Source organism: Cebus imitator, unplaced genomic scaffold (genome assembly GCF_001604975.1).
Source record: "Cebus imitator isolate Cc_AM_T3 unplaced genomic scaffold, Cebus_imitator-1.0 Scaffold5, whole genome shotgun sequence".
NCBI lineage: Eukaryota > Metazoa > Chordata > Mammalia > Primates > Cebidae > Cebus > Cebus imitator.
In genome coordinates this window covers 3,651,451-3,674,188 of record NW_016107320.1, presented here as the reverse complement: position 1 = coordinate 3,674,188, position 22,738 = coordinate 3,651,451, and the positions used below count along the sequence as shown (strand labels likewise).

Sequence of the window (22,738 nt, the reverse complement as noted above, 5' to 3'; positions counted from 1 at the left end):
TCTGGAGTTCAAAACCAGCCTGACCAACATGGAGAAACTCCCGTCTCTACTAAAAATACAAAATTGGCTATGTGTGGTGGCACATGCCTGTAATCCCAACTACTCGGGATGCTGAGGCAGGAGAATAGCTTGAACCTGGGAGGCGGAGGTTGCCATGAGCCGAGATCTCGCTGTTGCACTCCAGCCTGGGCAACAGGAATGAAACTCCGTCTCAAAAAGAAAAAAGAAAAAGTCAGTAGTGAATAAAACAGTCAAATTCCCTTCCTTATTTGGTTATAATCTTACAGGGGAAAAAGGCAACAAACAAACATACTAGGTAATGGTAAGTACATGGAGGGAGGAGAGAGGAGATGGGTAAAGAAATAAAGAGGTAGACAAGATAAGAGTAGGGATCCTATTGATCCTTGGTACCAGTTTTCTGTATTAGCTGGTTCTCACGTTGCTATAAAGAAATACTTGAGACTGGGGTAATTTATAAGGAAAAGAGGTGTAATTGACTCATTCCCCAGGCTCTACCGGAAGCACGATTCTGGCATCTGCTCATCTTCTGTGGAGACCTCAGGAAACAATCATGGTGGAAGGCGAAGAGGAAGCAGGCCCCTATCTCTTACATGGCCATAGCAGGAGTAAGAGGGAGGGGAGACGTGCTACACAATTTTTAAACAGCCAGATCTCACGAGAACTCACTCACTATCATGAGAAGAGCACCCAGGGAAATCCACCCCATGGTCCAATCAGCTCCCACCTCAAACATTGGGGATTGCAACTGAACTTGAGATTTGGGTGGGAACACAGATGCAAACCACATCAGGGTGGTTAGAACAGGCTTCTAGGGAAGGTTACAAGAAAAAGCAGAGGGAGGAGGTTCTCATAAACATCTTAAGAGAGCTTTCCTGTAAGTAGAACGTGGCGGGGCGGGGGGGCCTGTAAGGTACCATACAAAGGTACCATACATACTCCATCTCCAGCTGGGATGGAGTGAGTGGGGGGCTTGTGTTAAGGGAACATTAACCCTGTGTCCCAGGAGCGAGAGCAATATATGCCAACTTCTTCTCCAAGTAAACAATGATGGTGTACAGGGCACCACAGGAATTTCAAAAATAGAGTCCATTGTTTCTTCATCAAATATTTGTTAGTGCCCTTTATTTTCTAGCTTTTTTTTTCTTTGAGAAAGAGTCTCACTCTGTCACCCAGACTTCAGTGCAGTAGCACAATCTCGGCTCACTGCAACCTCCTCCTCCCAGGTTTAAGCAATTTTCCTGCCTCATCCTCCCAAGTAGCTGGGACTACAGACACGTGCGGCTATGCCTGGCTAATTTTTTGTATTTTTAGTAGAGACAGGGTTTCACCATATTTGCCAGGCTGGTCTCAAACTCCTGACCTTATGATCCATCAGCCTCGGCCTCCCAATGTCTTACTCTTTTTAATTGTTTTATTTTCATCTTAATTTGCATTTGACTGAATTTGGGGGAGGGGACAAAACTACATAAAATACACAATAGCAATACTTTTCAAAAAGCTAAAAAGATGAGCAATATGAAGTTTAAATGACCAAATTTCACCTTTTGCAAGACTTTTATAAGAGCTCTAACAAACCAAGGTTAACCACTTTAAAATAAAAACAAACTAGGCTGGGCACAGTGGCTCACGCCTGTAATCTCAGCACTTTGGGAGGCTGAGGAGGGCAGATCGCCTGAGGTCAGGAGTTTGAGACCAGCCTGACCAATATGGAGAAACCCCATCTCTACTAAAAATATGAAAATTAGCCAGGCATGGTGGCAGGTTCTTGTAGTCCCAGCTACTCAGGAGACTGAGGCAGGAGAATTGCTTGAACCGAGGAGGTGGAGGTTGCAGTGAGCTGAGATCGTGCCACTGCACTCCAGCCTGGCAACTGAGGGAGATTCTGTTTCAATAAATAAATAAACAAACAAACAAAATTAGCCAGGCGTGGTGGCGCACGCATGTAATTCCAGCTACTCAGGAGGCTGAGGCAGGAGAATCACTTGAACCCAGGAGGTGGAGGTTGTGGTGAGCCAAGATCACACCATTGCATTCCAGCCTGGGCAACAAGAGCAAAACTCCGTCTCAAAATAATAATAATAATAATAATAATAATAATAATAATAAAAATAAATAAATAAATAAATAAATAAAATAAAAACACACTGCTGTCCACAGTTCCAGGGCCGGTCTATTGTTTTGTTCTGGGGATGTGGCGTCTCTGTTACACACTAAGACTTCATTGCAGATCACCCAGGACCCATGAGATCAGCTCTGCATGTTCAGTGAGGCTGGCCAAAAAAGAGGGCTATGATCTAGCACCCTGATTCAGTGGCCCCTGGCAAAGATGCTGCCAGTGTGCTCCTTCCATACAGAAGTGCCCAACACATCTCTAGCCAGCTTCTAAAGCAGCAAGATGCTAAGCATCTGTATCATCATTAAGTTGCTTCTAATGTAGTCTCTTGAAAGAATAGGTAAATGTCAGAGAGATAGATGTGAATAGATATGTTACATTATTAATGTCAAGCAGGAAATGAAAATCCAAAGATTTTGAATTCATTATAGCTATGCTATTTACATCTTGATGGGGTTAGGGATATTGGAATTACAGTTCTATAACTTTCCCCACATCTTTCCAACCTATTCTTTTCCTAAGGCAGGGTCTTCCTCTGTGACCCAAACTACTCTGTAAAAATACTATGCTGAGGCTGGGTATGGTGGCTCATGCTTGTAATCCCAGCACTTTGGGAGGCCAAGGCGGGTGGATCACCTGAGGTCAGGAGTTCAAAACCAGCCTGGCCAACATAGTGAAACCCATCTCTACGAAAAATACAAAAATTAGCTGGAAGTGGTAGCATGTGCCTGTAGTCCCAGCTACTTGGGAGGCCGAGACAGGAGAATCACTTGAATCCAGGAGGCGGAGGTTGCAGTGAGCTGAGATCACACCACTGCACTCCAGCCTGGGCTACAGAGCGAGACTCTGTCTCCAAAAAAAAAAAAAAAAAATCTGATGTAATTTAACTCCTTCCTTTTATAGTTGACAGAATTGACAGTCACAGTGGCTATGCACCTTGTCCATAGCCGCAGAGTGAGGGAGGGTAGAGACTTCATATTACCATGTGGCTTTTTCTATCACTTGATCATGAAACTTCACCTAACTCAGATGATCAATGTGATAGTTACCATTGGCCCCGATGTGCCTCTGCACCCAGTCTTTGGTAATGCCTTAAATCCTTACATGTGGGGTCTGCTGGTAGCGTGTTTGTATCAACTTGGACAAGACATCAAGCACCATCTTCCAGGCAAATGCTGGGTGAAAACAAACTAGAGTATAATATGGGCCACTAGCCCAGACTCTTACTTCTCATGCTGAATTCACTTTGGGGCTCTTGGCCTCCTTACCTGCTGTTACCCTTGACCCCTACACACGTTTGCCTATTGTCCAATGATCAGCTCTACACAAGGGGATGAGGGGTAAAGGAAAAGGGTGTTTTTAAAACAGGATGAAGCAAGAGTCTCTTTAACAGGATTAAAGTTAAGCAAAGACAGCATGTTCAGAACTTCATCTGCTTCCTTTTTTCTTTTTTTTTTTTTTTTTAGCTAGAAGTGAGAGTTCTGGAAATGTTTTGTACTGAAATACTAAGCAACCAGATTCCTGACATTGTTGAAATGTATTTAAAAATCCCCAATTTTATGAGTCTCATGCAATTAACTTAGAGAAACTGCACATGTTGGATAAGGCTTGTGTTATGGCCAAGAAGGAAGCACAGAGTGATATTCCAGGAAAGAGGGAGATTTCCTTGTGGACATATTTGCTCTCAATCATAAACTGAGATATAGAAATATAACATTAAATATTACAAGTATTTTTTGTGATTGCTTAGACAAAGTACATGTGTATTTTTGCATGAATTTCTTTTGATATATTATTTATTCTGATAAAGATCATACCTATTACAGGAAATTTGAAAAATAAAAAAGAAAGAAAGGAAAACTGCTTAATTTCAGTAAGCAGAAGTAACACCTACTCATAAACTGATGCACGTGTTCTCAGGCTTTTTCTATGAAAACATATTTATACATACATATACATATAATTACATATAGATCTATTTTATTTATCAAAGTAGGGTCATGTTTATATAAAGGACTGTGTTTTGATCTTTTGAACAAATATTATGGCATGAGTATTTTTAAAAGTTATTAAATTTTCTTGGAAAACGATTTTTAATAGCTACATGGATTCTATGATATATCCATGCCAACATTTATTTATTCATTACTGTTGGAAATCCAGGGTGTTTCCAGATTTCCCCCCTATATATCTTTGTATGTAGATCTTTGGGTTCATCTCTATTTCTTTAGAATTAAAAAAAATTTTTTCATAATTTTTATTTTAGTAGAGATGGGGTTTCACCATGTTGGCCAGGCAGGTCTCAAACTCCTGGCCTCAAGTAGTTTGCCTACTTTGGCCTCCCAAAGTGCTGGGATTACAGGCGTGAGCCACCGTGCCTGGCCTTTTTAGAAAACTTTTTATTTATCTCAGCTTTTTGGCTAGCAGGAATTTCTAAAACTAAAATAATTCCCAAGTGTAGAACATTTTCTTAGGTTTTTGCTGTATATTATTAAATGCTCTATATACCGTTCTACCAATTTGCACCTCTAGCTGCAGTATTTGATGGTTTTCCTTTTGCCTATTCTCTGATTAATATTGGATGTTTAAAAATTGATTCCAATTTTAAAGGCTAAATATGGTATGCTATTTTAATTTGCATCAGTTTGATTACTCTTGTAAGTTAAACTCCTTAAAAAAATATATATATATTCACTAGCTATTTGCATTTCTCCTAATGCAAACTGTTTTGCCCATTTTTGTATTATAGTACTCATCTTTTACAAATTGATTGGTAGGAACTCCTTATATATTTTTACCATAAACCCTATGTCATATATATTGAAAATATTTTCTCTATCATTTTCTTTAACTTATTTATTTTATTTTATTTTTTTGAGATGGAATCTCACTCTGTTGCCCAGGCTGGAGTGCAGTGGTGCAATCTCGATTCACTGTAGCCTCTGTCTCCTGAGTTCAAGCAATTCTCCTCCCTCAGCCTCCCATATAGCTGGGATTACAGGCATGTGCCACAATGCCTGGTTAGTTTTTGTATTTTTAGTAGAGATGCGGTTTCACCATGTTGGCCAGGCTGGTCTCGAACTCCTGACCTCAGGTGATCCACCTGCCTGGCCTCCCAAAGTGCTGGGATTACAGGCATGAGCCACCATGCCTGGCATCATTTCCTTTAACTTATGATGGCACTTCTTTTCTGTAATAAATTATGAAATGTCACCTGTGTCCACAAGTTGCAAAGCTGTTGTAAAGCTGATTTGCTTTACAAGGGGTGAGGTCTCAGCGTGTTTATCTGATGGGATGAATGGAATGAAACAGACATGTGCAGGGTTTTGGGAATCAAAGTGGAAGTTTTGAAGCTGAAGTTCTTAGGTCTTCTGGTTTCTATCAGATATTCTCATTCTAATTGTCAAAATTATACATTTTCCCAATAAACACCCCAATTTTAGTTTCAAAAGTGGTTACAATAAAGGATCTGGTTGTTACTAAGCAAGAGACATAATTAGCATGGTTAGTGTCCTTATAGATATGTTTCTTTTGAGACAGAGTCTCACTCTGTCGCCCAGGCTGGAGTGTAGTAGCATGATCTCGGTTCACTGCAACCTCTGCCTCCCAGGTGGAAACAATTCTCCTGCCTCAGCCTCCCGAGTAGCTGGGACTATAGGTGCCCATCACCATATCTGACTAATTTTTGTATTTTTTGTACAAACAGGATTTTGCTATGTTGCCCACGCTGGGCTGAACTCTTGAACTCAGGTGATCTGCCCACCTTGGCCTATCAAAGTGCTGGAATTACAGGCATCAGCCACCATGGCTGGCTCTTACAGATGCTTTTTTAGACTAACTTTGAGCAAGCTTAGATGGCTGGCTATGATTAGAAAGGCTTCTGGTCCATAACTGTATGCTTACTCTATTTTCCTCTGTCTTCTTTCAGTGAGGCAAGCTTGTCCTGAAGTCTCTCTTTCTCTTTCTTGCTATTACTGTACTTCCCTGAAAGGCTGCAGGAACTGCACACACGAAAACATACTGTTCCTTGGTTAGAGGACTATCCACTTCTCACCCCATCTGCTTTGATATGACAATTTTCTTTAATGGACTGTAACTTGTAAACTCACTTCCAGATAAAAATGTCTATGTTAAGATTCTTTGGGTTTTAAAGAAGAGAAACCAATTCAAAGGCACTCTAGCAAAAGCAGGAGATTTACTGTAAGTCTTGAAGGCAGGGAGAGGAGCTAGGATTCAAGAATACCTGTCAAGAAAGCAAAATGTGATTGGAAACCCAAGAAATGTGGCCTCTCTCTCATATTTGCCATCTTATTTCTTGGTGGACTGGATTTTCTCTGCTCCTAAGGCCCCTTAATAGTCTGGAGATGGCTGCTTATGGTTCCAAATTTACCATCTGGACCCAGAGAAAGACTGACATTCCTTCTCTCAACCTCAAGTCCAAATTTATTTTTCTTTTCTTTTCTTTCTTTCTTTCTTTTTTTTTTTGAGATGGAGTCTCGCTTGGTTTTCTTTTCTTTTTTTTTGAGACAGAGTCTTGCTCGGTCATCCAGACTGGAGTACAATGGCATGATCTTGGCTCACTGCAACCCCTCCTCCTGGGATCAAGCAATTCTCCTGTCTCAGCCTCCTGAGTAGCTGGGATTACAGGTGCCCGTCACCATGCCTAGCTGATTCTTTGTATTTTAATAGAGATGGCTTTCACCGTGTTGCCCAGGCTGGCCTTGAACTCCTGAGCTCAGGCAATCTACCTGCCTTGGCCTCCCAAAGTGCTAGGATTACAGTCATGACCAAGTCCAAATTTCTAAGAAAGTGACTTTGGCCCCATTTCAATGAAGTGCACACCTCAGGTCTAATGAATCGAAGGCAAGGATGTGAGGTCACGTGGACAAATGGCTCCTGACAGCCCACTGCTGGGGGAGACAGGGAATGGTTAAAGAATCATTGGAAATTTACACAGATACAAAAAAGTTGTGCATCATACCAACTATATTTTTAAAAGCATGTCCTAGAATCTTTTGTCAGATTTAATGTTACGCATGAGGATACATAAAAATAACCTAAAACTATCAATTTTAAGAACATCATCTGCAAGAAAGTGAACACTATAATTTAAAAGGAAACCTGAGTTTGGTTCCAGTTAAATCCAGTTGCTCTGCAGAGACACAGCCTGTGACACAGTAATGATAAGCAGCAGGGGCGTAAGATTATGTCCTAAGCTGCTAGGATAAGGCTTCTATAATGTTTCCAAATAATTTTGGAGGATATTTTCATTTAATTTGTACAACATGTTAAACTTGCTAATAAGAACTTACTAAAATAAGCCCAATTAATAAAAATAATAATACATTCAGTGTTCCACACTAGAACAAAGTCAAACCTCTAATACATAAACTTAATATTCCAAGTATTGTTTTGAAAATATAAATTAAATGTTAACATAAAGGTATTCAAGATTCACCAAGACAATGGAACAATATTATCTTACAAAAAAATGGAAAAACTACCAGTGCACTCCAGCCTGGGCAACAGAGTGAGACTCCATCTCAAAAACCAACAAAAAAAGAATTTGATTGATGTCTTATGTCTCCCAAAAATGTATAAAACCAAGCTATGTCCCACACCTAGAGCACATTTTTCTTAGTTGGGCTTATTTTAGCAAGTTCTTATTAGCACATGTTCTTATTAGGCACATGTTTCTCCTGTTTTTTAGTAAACACATGGCTTCATAATGTTGATGAAAAAAGTCAAACTCTAAAATATTTGAAGAAACATTTTAATCTGATCCAAATATGAGTGACCATGGTCCATGATACAGCCCTCAGGAGGTCCTGAGAATATGTGCCCTTGGCGTGGGGCACAGCTTGGTTTTATAAATTTTTGGGAGACATAAGACATCAATCAAATTCTTTTTTGTTTGTTTTTTGAGATGGAGTCTCACTCTGTTGCCCAGGCTGGAGTGCAGTGGCACAATCTCGGTTCACTGTAACCTCTGCCTCCTGGGTTCAAGCAATTCTCCTGCCTCAGCCTCCAGAGTAGCTGGGATTACAGGCATTCGCCACCAGGCCTGGCTAATTTTTGTAGTTGTAATACAGATGGGGTTTCATCATGTTGCCTAGGCTGGTCTCAAACTCCTAACCTCAAGTGATCTGCCCACCTCAGCCTCCCGAAGTGCTGGGATCACAGGCATGAGCCGCTGCACCCGGCCAATCAAATACATTTTAGATGTACATTGGTTCAGGTCAGAAAGGGGGGACAACTCAAAGTGAGACCAGGGCTTCCTGGGTATAGGTAGATTTAATTTTTTTCTGGTTGACAATTTGTTGAGTATATCTAAAGACCTGGGCTCAATAGAAAGAAAATGTCTGGGTTAAGATAAAGGATTGTGGTGACCAAAGTTTTCACTGTGCAGAGGAAGGCTTCAGGTAGCAGGCTTCAGAGAGAATAGATTGTAAATGTTTCTTACTGGACTTAAAATGGAAAAGGGGATTCTCTGCAGAATGCAGATTTTTCCCCATAAGAGATGATTGTGCAGGACAATTTCAAGGTACGGCAAGGAAATATATTTGGGTTAAAATATTTTGATTTACTTCCTTATTTGTTATGTGATGTTACACCAGAGTCAGGTTAGAAGGCAGGCCACATTATTTAGGGTTAAATATAACCTCTCTGTTGAGACTTGATGGTTTATAGGCCATGATTCTCCAAGTCCCTAGGGTAGGAATTTGGGCAAGAGAAAAAAAGAAGTCAAAGTTTAGTCTGTCTTCAGTAATAATAATAATATTATTAACAATAATTACAATCATTTGGTAGGACTTAACGTTTTCTTTTTGTATGCCTTTTTTTGGGGAGAGGGCAGAGTCTCTATATTGCTTAGGCTGGAGTACAGTGGCATGATCTTGGCTCACTATAACCTCCACCTTCCAGGTTCAAGCAATCCTCATGCCTCAACCTCCTGAGTAGCAGGGATTATAGGTGCTTGCCATCACGCTCAGCTAATTTTTGTGTTTTTTGTAGAGACGAGATTTTGCCATGTTGGCCAGGCTGGTCTCCAATTCCTTGACCTCAAGTGATTTGCCTGCCTTGGCCGCCAAAAATGCTTGGATTACAGACATGAACCACTAGGCTTGGCAGGACTTTACATTTTCAATGCTATGCTTTATAATATGTGTTATGTCATTGCAGACACCTCAGAAATTTTGCAACTAGAATGTTCGAAAAGGAGGGCAGAATATCCCTGTGTCATTTATTTAAAAGGCAGGTACTAAGTACATTTATTTTTAAACATGGAAAATAATTCAAAACTTTGTGGATGGAAGCAAAGTCTTAAACCATTTGTCTCACTGTGACTGCAGTCACAGTTCAGGCTGGTAACTAAAACTCCACTCCTAGGGATACACAGCTTACGTTCTGCACACACCACCCTTGGAGGGAGTGGAAGACAAAGCACCTGAGCTTCACTCACCACACCTAGGAGCATGGCTGGGTCTGTGGAGAGTGATGCCTTGCTCTCCCTTTCACAGAGGCACCATACAGGCCCTGATATGGTTTGGTCATGTCCCCACCCAAATCTCAACTTGAATTCCCGCATGCTATGGGAGGGACCTGGTGGGAAGTAATTGAATCAAGGGTCAGGTCTTTCCTGTGCTGTTCTCATGATAGTGAATAAGTCTCATGATATCTGATGGTTTTATAAGAGGGAGTTACCCTGCACGAGCTCTCTCTTTTTTGCCTGCTGTCATCCATATAAGACATGACTTGCTCCTTCTGTGAAGACCTCCCCAGCCACATGGAACTGAGAGTTCATTAAACCTCTTTTTCTTCCAGTCTCAGGTATGCTTTTATTAGTCCATTAAAAACGGACTAATATAGGCCCCTTTCAAAAAGCCCCACAAAAGAGTGGCTCCCTGTCCAATACTTGCCTTTAGCAATAGACATGAAGCAGGGGACGATGGGGCATCCTCTTTGCAACCCTTTCTCCCTATTCTCTCCTCCTGGATATGCTTCATTTTGCCAGGTATGCTCTAGTTAGCCTAACGAGTCATGACTATTTCACAGATGTTTTCCATTTATCTTTCACTGGACTAATTTTCCTTGTTTTTCTCAGAAAGAGGATGTTTGTTCTAGGATTGTGAGAGAGAATGGTGGGTAGTTGGGGATTGGGAGGGGACACTGCTACTTCGGGACCCCTGGGAAAAGTTCTGGAATTTTAGGTGATGTTGAGGCAAATCCTTTGGCTTGCAGTGAAATGGCCTGGGTCCTATGGAATATCTTCAGCTGAAAGTACTTTCAACGGATGCTAAACATACATTGCAGTTTATTTTCCCCAGTAGTGAGCATATGTGTTCCCACTTGACCTGGAAACACAAAGGGATCCAATGTTAAATGTAATGTTGCTCATTCCAAGATAAATGAGTTTTCTGTAGAGCCAGGGAAAGAAAAAACAATAGTCGTCTGGGTACGGTTTTGCCTTTGCTCTCTGGAGGAGCTGGTGTCTTGAACACATACTTTATGCTCCATGTTTGTAGTTAAGTGGCAAGCCTCAGGCTTCTTAGTCATTGCTGATCGGAGCTGGCTTGCTTTCAAATCAGATGGTCAGTCCAAGGCCCATTTATTAAATTTGGGAAAGAGGGTTGAGGTATGTTTTAAATATTTTTTAATAAAATTTTTTAAAAATCCAAACAAAAGAGATCAGATTCTTTGTATCTAATCTGAGCTTAATACAAGTCATCTTCCATCTTTTTTCAAAAAATGCCCTTATCAAAATACAAAATCTGAAACACCTGCTAATTGGAGTGTAGATTTATGGGCACTGGTATCAGACCCTTTCTGTGTAAAACTAGCAAATTGAACAAACACAGCTGATCTACAACTAGCATAGAAATTCTGTTGGTTTCCTGCAGTGACATTTAAGCCCAGTACTTGTAGTTGTGGACACTTTGTTTAGAGCTTTGGATTGCCCAATATAATATTCTTCAATTTTGTAGGGGTTCAGCTCAATTTCTACTGAAGACTGGGTTGCAGAACTGGCTCCAGCTGGTACCTCTTTCCCTCTTCTCTACAGCTTAAAATACACACTCTGCTCCCAATCAATTAAGAACCAATCCCCTCCACCCTCCCAGCTCCCAAGAATTAGCACAGTGATTAAATACATGGGTTTTACAGTCAGTCTCATTTTGAGTGAATTTTGCCACTCAATAGCTCTGCTTTCATTTTTCTCCATCTGTAAATGAGGCTAATGGAACCTACTATTCAGAACTGTTGTGAAGATTAAATGAAATATTGTATGAAAAGCACACAGCACGGTGCCTGGGTGCATAGAAAACTTTTAAGAGCTGTTAGCTGTTATGACAGTGATTATTCTGAGATTTCTGTGAGTGATGCCCAGTGCAAGGAGAGAATGACATGACCACCAAGACCTCCTTTGGCAAAACCCTTTGATGTCAATTTTTAAGACTTTATTTCAAGTCCCCTGCTTGGGACCAAGCCTAACATCTTTTAGAAGGATATCTCTTCCGGGCCGGGTACAGTGGCTCAAGCCTGTAATCCCCAGAACTTTGGGAGGCCAAGGTGGGTAGATCACTTGAGGTCAGGAGTTCGAGACCAGCCCAGCCAACACGGCGAAACCCTGTCTCTACTAAAAATACAAAAATTAGCTAGGCTTGATGATGCATGCCTATCAGGCTTGATGATGCATGCCTATAGTCCCAGCTGCTTGGGAGTCTAAGGCAGGAGAATTACTTGAACCAGGGAGGCATATGTTGCAATGAGCCTAGATCATGCCACTGCACTCCAGCCTGGCCAACAGAGCAAGACCCTATCTCAAAAATAAATAAATTAATTAAAATAAATATCTCTTCCTTTTCCTCTTTCTGTTTTTCCCTTGACTTTTTCCACTTCTATCTCCTCCAAAGACAAGCCAAGAAGCGTATGCCCTAATTAAAGTCACGAAGGTGAGATTTTCTCTTACCTTTCACCACATAGGAGGAAGCATTGCTGTTGCTGTCATTCATTTAAAGCAAAATATGATCTAAAATTACAAGAAAGGAGAACTGTGGGAAGTCCTTTGCTCCTTTTCATGATACAGGTAGTATATCCTCAGCTTCTTCAGACTTCAAGGAGAAAACTCACTTTATTTTCTCATGAGATATTGTAACCCAGCCCTGGGTCTCATTTGTGTGGAAGGATTAAGAGATTGCCAAATTTTCTTTCAAGACTAGACAGGTAGTTTTCATACTCCAAAGTCAGTTGGAGCCTCCAGCCCATGAATATCCTGTCTTCTAAGGTAGTAAACAGCTAGGTAAATGAAATCAGAGCCAAAGTCTAAATCAGAACTAAAGCAGCTGAAAAAGTACTACATTTCCTGGAAGCTGTGCTTTTTGAACTCCTGAAGGGTAAAGGGAGAGCAAACTAAAGGGTTTGTTTTAAAGACCAAGTCAATTAACAAATTGTACTAGTTTCCTAGGATTACCCTAGCTTTAAGGACACAATGTCTCCTATCCTGAGAAACCCCTCCGTCTTGTGCACATTGGAACATTTTGTCACCTTAATATCGAGACTTGATTAAAGTTGTAGTTGATAAAATTAAAATTCAGTGGAAAAGTGCACTCATATGATTTTCTAAATGCATCTTTAATAGAAATAGAAAAATCTAAATGTAAGTGGAAAAAACATATTGACTAAATGTCCTCCTCAGAAACTACCATTATCTAGGCAAATCCTGGCCACTCTGCCCATGTAGTTACAGTGCTCCATTTGGTAGCACTTACTCTAATTGCAAACTTGATCCCTAGAAGGAAATAATTAGCCTTTACAGGGACTCTTTTTGAAAACCCAAACCTTAAAGTGACACCAAATATCATATAGGCCAAAAAAGGAGAAAGTTTCCAAAGGAAGCTGTTTAACATCTTCAGCGATGGGAGGTCAAGGAAGGACAAAGGGTGAGTTGACCTTAGAGGGCAAGGCTGATGGCATGGTGGGGATGGAAACCAGATTCCTGGCCTGGCCCAAGTAGGGAAGCAAGGGAGAGGAGCCAGATTAGCCTAGACCAATTACGGAAGATATTTGACAGAGAAAGGAAGTAAGGTAGTCAGACAGTAGGTAGGGCATTAGCAAGGTCGAGGTAATTCTGTCAAGATGGAGGAAGGCTGAGTATGTTAAAGACAGAACAAAAGAAACCTGGGAAGAAAGCTTACTTGGGGCTCATTGTTAGTTTTAGCAAAGGATAGGAATAAACTACTCTTGTCCCCCTCCATCCAGACTTTTTGCTTGTTTGTGTTTTTGAGACAGAGTCTTGCTCTGCGCCCAGGCTGGAATGCAGTGGTGTGATCTTGTCTCATTGCAACCTCTACCTCCCAGGTTCAAGCGATCCTCCTGCCTCAGCCCCCTGAGTAGCTGAGATTACCAGAGTGCACCACCACATTTGGCTCATTTTTTTTTTTGTATTTTTAGTAGAGATGGGTGTCACCATGTTGGCCAGGCTGGTCTTGAACTCCTGACCTCAAGCGATCTACCCACTTCGGCCTCCCAAAGTGCTGGGATTACAGGTGTGAGCCACCACGCCTGGCCAATCAAGACTGTTCTTGACAAAAGACACTTATCGGGAGCATCTAGGATTCTCCCCTCTAAACAGCCATGTTTTAAGGCCTCACTTAAGACACAACCTCTTTCCATGTACTCTCCACTCTCCTAATGACTCTGCCCTTGCAGAGAGGGTCTGGACTCTGGGAAAAGGCCAGTGTGCATGAAACATTCTTGCCATCACAAGGCAGCAGCGAAAGAGAAAACAATCCAAGAGTCAGAAAACAGAATACATTAAAAGGCTTAAGCTGAAAAGGTTTTGGAAAGTTTATAGATTAGGTCCATGACATTGGATAGATCTCTAAGGCAAGAACGTTTATAATAGAGTTTCTGTTCTCCAAACTATGCTGTTGTTTTTGCTTTTAGAAAAACCCTGCCATTTGCAGGGCCACTCCTATCCTTTGCAGGACCTGGGGAAAGGTTACATGTGAAGGCCCACATACCACATGCCTAAATATCTAAATGTGCTACATCACCCTACCAGATGTGGCCCACTCACACTCCTTGTCCTAACCCGGGTTTCATCCAGCACAGAGAGGAGTTTCGTGGTTAAACAGCTGAAGTCCAGCTCCTGTACAACCCCCAGGCCTAGGGAAGCCCATCTCAACAACTTCCTTTGAATGACTATGAAAGACTGCCCCACCCTCCCCATCCAGGCTTGAGACTATTTGCATTGGGAATTCAGGATCCTTCATACGTGTGTTCTGGAAAGTGGAGGGGCCATGCCCCTTGGCCTATCAGAAACTTAACCACAAGGGGTGCAGCATGGCGAGATGAGGGCCAGGTTAGGTGCCCATGGCAGGAGTCCTTCTTGCCTGGGTTGATACTTGGGAGGATCACTTGAGCACAGGGGTTCGAGACCAGCCTTGGCAACATAGCCTGTCTCAATCTGAAAAAAAAAAAAAAAAAAGATAACTTTCATGAATCTTTTTTTTTTTCTTTTCCGAGACAGAGTCTTGCTCTGTTGCCCAGGCTGGAGTGCAGTGGTGTGATCTCAGCTCACTGCAACCTCCACCTCCCAGACTCAAACGATTCTCCTGCCTCAGCTTCCAGAGTAGCTGGGACTACAGGTGTGCTACCACTCCTGGATAATTTTTTAATTTTAGTAGAGATGGGGTTTCACCATGTTGGCCAGGCTGGTCTTGAACTCCTGACCTTACGATCTGCCCACCTCGGCCGCCCGAAGTGCTGGGATTACAGGTGTGGAGCCACTGTGCCCAGCCCACCTATCATTTCTATAGTTCTTTACTAAGCAATTTCTTTGAACATGGAGAGCACAAAGAAAAAATTTTTAAAGCTATATGGAACACAATTTCTTTCCAAAGAGTTTTCTTTTATCATTGAGTTCTGATTTGACTTTCTAGTTTTTAATATACTGGCTTTATTTTGTTGTATTGTGTTGTGTTGTGTTGTGTTTTGAGACAGCATCTCACTCTGTTTCCCAGGCTGGAATGCAGTGGTGCAATCTTGGCTCACTGCAGTCTTGAGTGATCTTTCCACCTCAGCCTCCTGAGTAGCTGGGACTACAGATGTGAAACACCACATCCAACTAATTTTTGTATTTTTTGTAGAGATGGGGTCTTATCTTGTTGTACAGGCTGGTCTTGAACTCCTGAGCTTGAACAATCTGCTTGCCTCAGCCTCTGGAAGTGCTGGGATTACAGGCGTGTGCCACTGCACCCATCAACATGCTGACTTTCAAAGAACTCATAGACAAGGATTCTTACAAGGCTTCCTACTATATTCACTGTATCAGCACATGGCAGGCTGAGGAACTCACAAAGAATTGCCCCACTGAGCAGACTTGCTCACACCAGGCTTTGGGGCTTCAGCGAGGCCTGAGCTCAGGATCCTATCCTGTTCTTTTCATCAGATAAAGCAAATTACAGATGGCCTCCTGACAAAGGAAGAGTACAGTTCTCCAAGGACATTTAAAGTGGAAGTATAAGCTGGTCAGGGTGGCTCATACCTATAATCCCAGCTACTCAGGAGGCTGAGGCAGGAGGACGGCTTGAGCCCAGGAGTTTGAGTCCAGCCTGAGCAACATAATAAGACACCATCTCCAAAAAAAAAAAGTATAATTTTCTTTTGAGACAGAGTCTCCTCACTCTGTCACCCAGACTGGAGTGCAATGGTGTGATCTTGGCTCAGTGCAACCTCCACCTCCCAGGTTCAAGCAACTCTCCTGCCTCAAGCAACCACCTGAGTAGTTGGAGATTACAAGTGTGCGCCACCATTCTGGCTAATTTTTATATTTTTAGTGGAGACGGGGTTTTGCCATGTTGGCCAGGCTGGTCTCAAGCTACTAACCTCAAGTGATTCACTGCCTTGGCCTCCCAAAGTGCTGAGATTACAGGTGTCAGCCACCATGTCTGGCCATTTTTCCTTTTTAAAATAATTTTAAAAATAACAATATTATTTAAAAAATGAACACCATGAATTCGCATGTCATCTTTGTGCAGGGGCCATGCTAATCTTCTCTGTGTCGTTCCAATTTTAGTATATGTGCTGCTGAAGTGAGCACAATTTTCTTTTTTTTCAATGGATTCCAGCTTCTGCAGAAGGATGTATAATTTTCTGATGACTTCTAAAAAGGAACAGCTACCAGTTACTGAGACATAATCACATAAGGTGGCATAGGACGGTGATGCCTACTCCAGTCTCCTTACCCAGGCCGAGTTTATATTTGTGTTACAAGGAGCTGCAGGATGGAGAATTTGGGGTTGGGCTTGAGAACAGTGTGAGTACGGGTGATGATTACGGGAATACCTTCCACATGGGGAGTTAGCAGTCCTGCCTGTGCTCTGCCTTGCTGGCTGATTGAGAAGTCAGTTACCTTTGCATCCATTTCCTCCTCTGTGGGGGGAGAAAAGGGTCAGCCTAGATATTTTGAATATTTCTTATAAAATTCTGAGTGTCTCTGGGAGGGAATGTAGGTGGGGCTACCCCGAGCCATTTGAACTCTTGGGAAGTCCTTCAGAGAGAACACAAATTACTCTCGCTGTTCACTTACTCACATTTCACCTGTGGTGTCAGAGCCTCGGGGACCCAGCAGACCTGGGGAACATCCTCTAGTTACAGCATGTACTGCCCACAGCCTGATAACCATCAGTCGGGTGGATTTCCAGCCTCAGATGTTCAGCTGCTCTCTTTGGAAAGACTAACTCCTCATGTTACTGCACGGAATATGGGTCCCCAAATAACAGCCATAGCGCCTATCAGATAGAGCTGCAGTGGGTCAGGTGGTGCCTTTAACCAATTAAACGCAGTTTTCGGTCCCTGAAAACTATTTGTTTCCTTATCAACCGACTTGAGGGACATTGGGAGTCTTGGTAGGTTTCCAGGCTTTTGTAAGTTCGGAGGAAATTATTGACTTAGCATAGATGTGAGCGCAAATAAACGTTTTCCAACAGCAAGATAAATAAGCATTAGAGTTGGCCACTGGACTGTGAGTTTTGCCTGAAACAGCTGCCGTTTTCTTGAACCCACAGAGCAACATGTACTGTATTACTGGGGATGTGGTTGTTGTTTCACGGGGTTGTTGTGAAGATAAATGGGATACCTAAGATAAAACACCTGGTATCCCACCATAACAACCCTCCTTTAGACTGGCTGGGCACCTGCTCAAAAGCCTTCCTCAGGGGGTTTAAAACCTTTGTTTCGGTAGGTCTGATACCGGTGGGCTGGGGGAGATCCCCTAATTTCAGTGCGACATTGACACCAGCCAAGGTCTACGCTCTAGACACTGTCCAGAGAATGAGTTCAAGGACAACAAAGAAAATAGTGACAATATGGAGATTTATTGCAAAGGGGAAAGTACACTCAGGAAAAGGGATTGTGGGTATACTACAGAGAGGGTCACACACAGGGGGGTTTGGTGGCGGCTACCTTCATGGACTTCTTTAACCAAGGGGTGAAATATTCGTGAAAATTCCTGAAAAAGTGGGAAGATATCTCGGGACTGTGGTGCCACCCATTTTTGCTCCAAATATGGGTGTCCCCGGAACTGTCACGGCACTGGGGTGATTTAGGATGTTAATGAGCGTATAATGAGGTCCTAGGAGAAACCTAAGTCAAATCCAGGATCACGTTGGGTCCAGCGGGTCTTAGCCCGCTTGGTACACACCCTGGTTTTCAGGGTCTTCTCAGCCCATAGCCTCTAGTCAAGTGAAACTGCTGCCTGGAATTTTTTCTTCTCTGACCACCCTGCATTACTCCTGTCTCATGTTCAACACGAAACAGGGCCTCAGGAAATATTTGCCAAATGAATGAATGGTTGCCTGCTCTTCTCCTGCTTTTGTTTAACCACACTTTTGTCCTAAGCTCCTATGATGACACCCAGGGCCCCCAAGTTCTGCCAGTTCTACCACGGTGTGAATGCAGCGCGAGCTGCAGGGGAGCAGGTAAAGGATGAGTAAGGGAAGCGGGCGGATCCGATGCATTAGAGAACAAGAAAAAGAAATCCTAAGAGACTGGGGGCCAACAAAGAGCCCGACGCGGGAGAACCCACCAGGGGGGCCCCGGCCCCCACATCCACCGCGGGAACGACCTCTCAGCCCAGCGCGGTCCCGGGAGGCGGCCAGCCCCCCGCTAGCCGCCCCCGGCCCCGCACCCGGCGCTCTCCGCAGCCCCCGCCCCCGGGGCGGTGCCGGGAAAACGCGGCGCCTCCGCGGGTCACGTGGGGGCCGCTCGGGCGGGCGGTGCTGCCGCTTCCCGATCGCGCCCTCCCAGCGCCGGGGACGCGGCGCCCGCGCTCCCGCCCGAGCCCGGGGAAGCGGAGACAAGGAGGCGCCGCCGCCCCCTCCCCGCGGCTGTCCCCCGGCCGTGCGCCTGCAGCATGCCTGCCGCGGGGCCGAGCGCCGCCCTCCCCCAGGAGCTCGCGGAGGCTACGCCGCTGCCGGCCGCTGGGCCGCGGCTGCGAGGGTAGCGGGGCCGGAGCCGGGCACGCTGAGACGCCGCGCGGCGGGCGGAGAGGGAGGAGGAGCAGGCATCCTCCGCGGCGCGCGGGCGGCGGCCCTGCTGCCCGGCGAGCCCATGGCCCGGCCGCAGGGAGAATGCGAGCTGCCCTCCACGAGCTCGGCGCCCCACGTTGCTGCTCCCATTGCCAAAGCCGCCGCCGCTGCCCCCCAGCTGCGGGCGCCTGGCCGCTGGCTGCGCTAGGACCCGCAGTCGCCGGCCGCCGAGCACGGGAGGGCAGGCAGGAGCGGGAGCCGGAGGGCCCGGGGCGCGGCGCGGCATGTAGCTGTGGGCTCCCGCGCCCGCGCGAGGCTGTCGGCCTGGCCCCGCCATGGCTGGGTTGGACAGTGGCAACCTGAAGACGGCGAGGCTGTGGCGGGACGCCGCCCTGCGCGCCAGGAAGCTGCGGAGCAACCTGCGCCAGCTCACCCTCAGCGCCGCGCGGGCCTCCCCGGGGGCCGAGTCCGACCCGCTCGAGTCCCCCGCCCCCGCCCAACTCGTGCTGCCTGCCAACCTTGGGGACATTGAGGCGCTGAACTTGGGGAACAACGGCTTGGAGGAGGTGCCCGACGGGCTGGGGTCGGCGCTGGGCAGCCTGCGCGTCCTGGTCCTGCGCAGGAACCGCTTCGCCCGGCTGCCCCCGGCGGTGGCCGAGCTCGGTCACCACCTCACCGAACTGGACGTGAGCCACAACGGGCTGACCGCCCTGGGCGCGGAGGTGGTGAGTGCTCTGAGGGAGCTGCGGAAGCTCAACCTCAGCCACAACCAGCTGCCCGCCCTGCCCGCCCAGCTGGGCGCTCTCGCCCACCTGGAGGAGCTGGACGTCAGCTTTAACCGGCTGGCGCACCTGCCCGACTCCCTCTCCTGCCTCTCCCGCCTGCGCACCCTGGACGTGGATCACAACCAGCTCACTGCCTTCCCCCGGCAGCTGCTGCAGCTGGCGGCCTTGGAGGAGCTGGACGTGTCTAGCAACCGGCTGCGGGGCCTGCCTGAGGATATCAATGCCCTGCGTGCCCTCAAGATCCTCTGGCTGAGTGGGGCCGAGCTTGGCACGCTGCCCGCCGGCTTCTGCGAGCTGGCCAGTTTGGAGAGCCTCATGCTGGACAACAACGGGCTGCAGGCTCTGCCTGCCCAGTTCAGTTGCCTGCAGAGGCTCAAAATGCTCAACCTCTCTTCCAACCTCTTCGAGGAGTTCCCTGCCGCGCTGCTGCCCCTGGCTGGTCTGGAGGAGCTCTACCTTAGTCGCAACCAGCTCACCTCCGTGCCATCCCTTATCTCGGGCCTGGGTCGGCTTCTCACCCTGTGGCTGGATAATAACCGCATCCGCTACCTGCCGGACTCCATCGTCGAGTTGACCGGCCTGGAGGAGCTCGTGCTGCAGGGGAACCAGATCGCGGTGCTGCCCGACAACTTTGGCCAACTCTCCCGGGTGGGCTTGTGGAAGATCAAGGACAACCCACTGATCCAGCCCCCCTACGAGGTCTGCATGAAGGGGATCCCCTACATTGCAGCTTACCAGAAGGAGCTGGCTCATTCCCAGCCGGCGGTGCAGCCCCGGCTCAAGCTGCTCCTGATGGGGCATAAGGCTGCAGGAAAGACTTTGCTGCGCCACTGCCTCACAGAGGAGAGGGTGGAGGGCTGCCCGGGAGGAGGGGACAAGGAGAAGTGCTACCCACCTTCACCCCCCCCTGTGAGCAAGGGCATCGAGGTGACCAGCTGGACGGCCGATGCCTCCCGGGGCCTGCGGTTCATTGTGTATGATTTAGCTGGGGATGAAAGTTACGAAGTGATCCAGCCTTTCTTCCTGTCCCCGGGGGCCCTGTACGTGCTCGTGGTCAACTTGGCCACCTATGAGCCTCGCCGCTTTCCCAGCACCGTGGGCTCCTTCTTGCATCGGGTTGGGGCGAGAGTGCCCCACGCAGTGGTGTGCATCGTGGGCACCCACGCGGACCTGTGCGGGGAGCGCGAGCTGGAGGAGAAGTGTCTGGACATTCACCGCCAGATCGCCCTGCAGGAGAAGCACGATGCGGAGGGGCTGAGCCGCCTGGCCCAGGTGGTGGACGAGGCACTGACCCGGGACTTCGAGCTGCGCTCCGCCAGCCCCCACGCAGCCTACTACGGCGTTTCAGACAAGAACCTTCGACGGCGCAAGGCCCATTTTCAATACCTGCTCAACCACCGACTGCAGATCCTCTCCCCGGTGCTGCCTGTTAGCTGCAGGGACCCGCGCCACTTGCAACGTCTTCGGGACAAGTTGCTCTCAGTCGCTGAGCACCGAGAAATCTTCCCCAACTTACACCGAGTATTGCCTCGATCCTGGCAGGTGCTGGAGGAACTGCATTTCCAGCCACCTCAGGCACAGCGACTGTGGCTAAGCTGGTGGGACTCAGCGCGCCTGGGCCTGCAGGCGGGTCTGACCGAGGACCGACTGCAGAGTGCCCTCTCCTACTTGCATGAGAGCGGCAAGCTACTGTACTTTGAGGACAGTCCGGCGCTCAAGGAGCACGTCTTCCACAACCTCACCCGCCTCATCGACATCCTCAATGTCTTCTTCCAGAGGGATGCTTCCTTGCTGCTGCATAAGCTGCTCCTGGGGACCAGTGGAGAGGGCAAGGCGGAGGGGGAAAGCTCCTCGTCCATGGCGCTCCCCACCCCGAGCCAGGAACTGCTCCGCGCCACCCAGCTCCATCAATATGTGGAGGGCTTTCTGTTGCATGGGCTCTTGCCAGCCCATGTTATTCGGTTGCTGCTTAAGCCTCATATCCAGGCCCAGCAGGACTTGCAACTGCTGCTGGAGCTGCTGGAGAAGATGGGACTCTGTTACTGCCTCAATAAACCCAAGGGCAAGCCTTTGAATGGGTCCACAGCCTGGTACAAGTTCCCAAGCTATGTGCAGAATGAGGTGCCCCATGCAGAAGCCTGGATTAACGGGACCAATCTAGCCGGGCAGTCTTTTGTGGCTGAGCAGCTGCAGATTGAGTATAGCTTTCCTTTTACCTTTCCACCTGGGTTGTTTGCAAGGTACAGTGTCCAGATAAACAGCCACGTGGTGCACAGGTCGGATGGTAAATTTCAGATCTTTGCCTATAGAGGGAAAGTTCCTGTGGTGGTGAGTTACAGACCTGCCAAGGGAGTCCTGCAGCCAGACACCCTGTCCATTGCTAGCCATGCATCACTACCAAATATATGGACCGCATGGCAAGCCATAACCCCCTTGGTAGAGGAACTGAATGTCCTGCTTCAGGAATGGCCTGGACTGCACTACACCGTGCACATTCTTTGTTCTAAGTGCCTTAAGAGAGGATCGCCCAATCCACATGCTTTTCCAGGTAAGCAGAGAGAGGGACAAGGTTCTTCTCTGATATGCTGTAAGATACGCTTTTGGAGATACTTGTTTCTCATTTGGCAGAATGTTTACTTAACTTCACGAGTTCTCCAGGAAAGCTGTGTAAGGGAAATAGAGGGAGATTTGGAGACAAGCAAAAGGCAGCAAGTACCTGAGCTTTATGAAATGCAGTTATAAGAGTCATCCTCTCCTAATAGACTGACTTCCAAGATGTGTTTCAGTCATATTTACCATCTCCTTTCCCCTCTTCTCAATGTAGCCCACATTTGGTGGAAGGAATTTCAGGTGGTTGAGCAGACGCTGGGCAGTATCTGATGTTAGCCTCTTTCTGAGCCTTGGCTAAAGTGGATTAGACACATCTCGAAGGAGTAGATGAGTTGGAGTTTTTTAACTCAGTTTTTAAAAAAACAATTTTTTGTGGGTACATAGGTGTGTAAATTTATGGGGCACATGAGATGTTTTGATACAGGCATGCAATGCATAGAAATCACATCATGTAAAATGGGATATTCATCCCCTCAAGCATTTAAGCACTGTGCTCACATTGAGTGTAATTAAAAAGTAAAAATTACTGCTCACTTTTCTTAAGAAAATTCCAGAGAAAATGTTTTGAAATTGGAGTGAACGATGGATGAGTAAAGACAAAAATTTCAGGCTATAATGCATGACTAAGTCCTGGGGCTGCTGCTCCATTCCACCCACTCAGGCATGGAAGATAGATGACG

General features: G+C 46.2%; 1 protein-coding gene and 1 non-coding gene across 4 annotated transcripts in view; one reads left to right on the top strand and one right to left on the bottom strand.

The window, feature by feature from the left end:
- Nucleotides 1-16,132: 16,132 nt before the first annotated feature.
- On the bottom strand, nt 16,133-16,235 carry LOC119472486. The gene has a single exon (XR_005201638.1). It is a non-coding gene; the product is annotated as a U6 spliceosomal RNA (small nuclear RNA).
- Nucleotides 16,236-18,416: 2,181 nt separating this feature from the next.
- MFHAS1 (malignant fibrous histiocytoma amplified sequence 1) overlaps nt 18,417-22,738 on the top strand; it is a 111,071-nt gene continuing 106,749 nt past the window's right edge. For 2 of the 3 annotated variants that reach the window (XR_001827307.2, XM_017535648.2), the window contains exon 1: nt 18,857-21,996. Coding sequence is in view for 2 of the 3 variants with exons in the window: in XM_017535648.2 (XP_017391137.1) it covers nt 18,999-21,996 (2,998 nt within the window). In the remaining variant the exon portion in view is untranslated. Of the gene's footprint in view, nt 21,997-22,738 lie in introns of all 3 variants that reach the window. The other variant, XM_017535636.2, reaches the window with a different exon arrangement.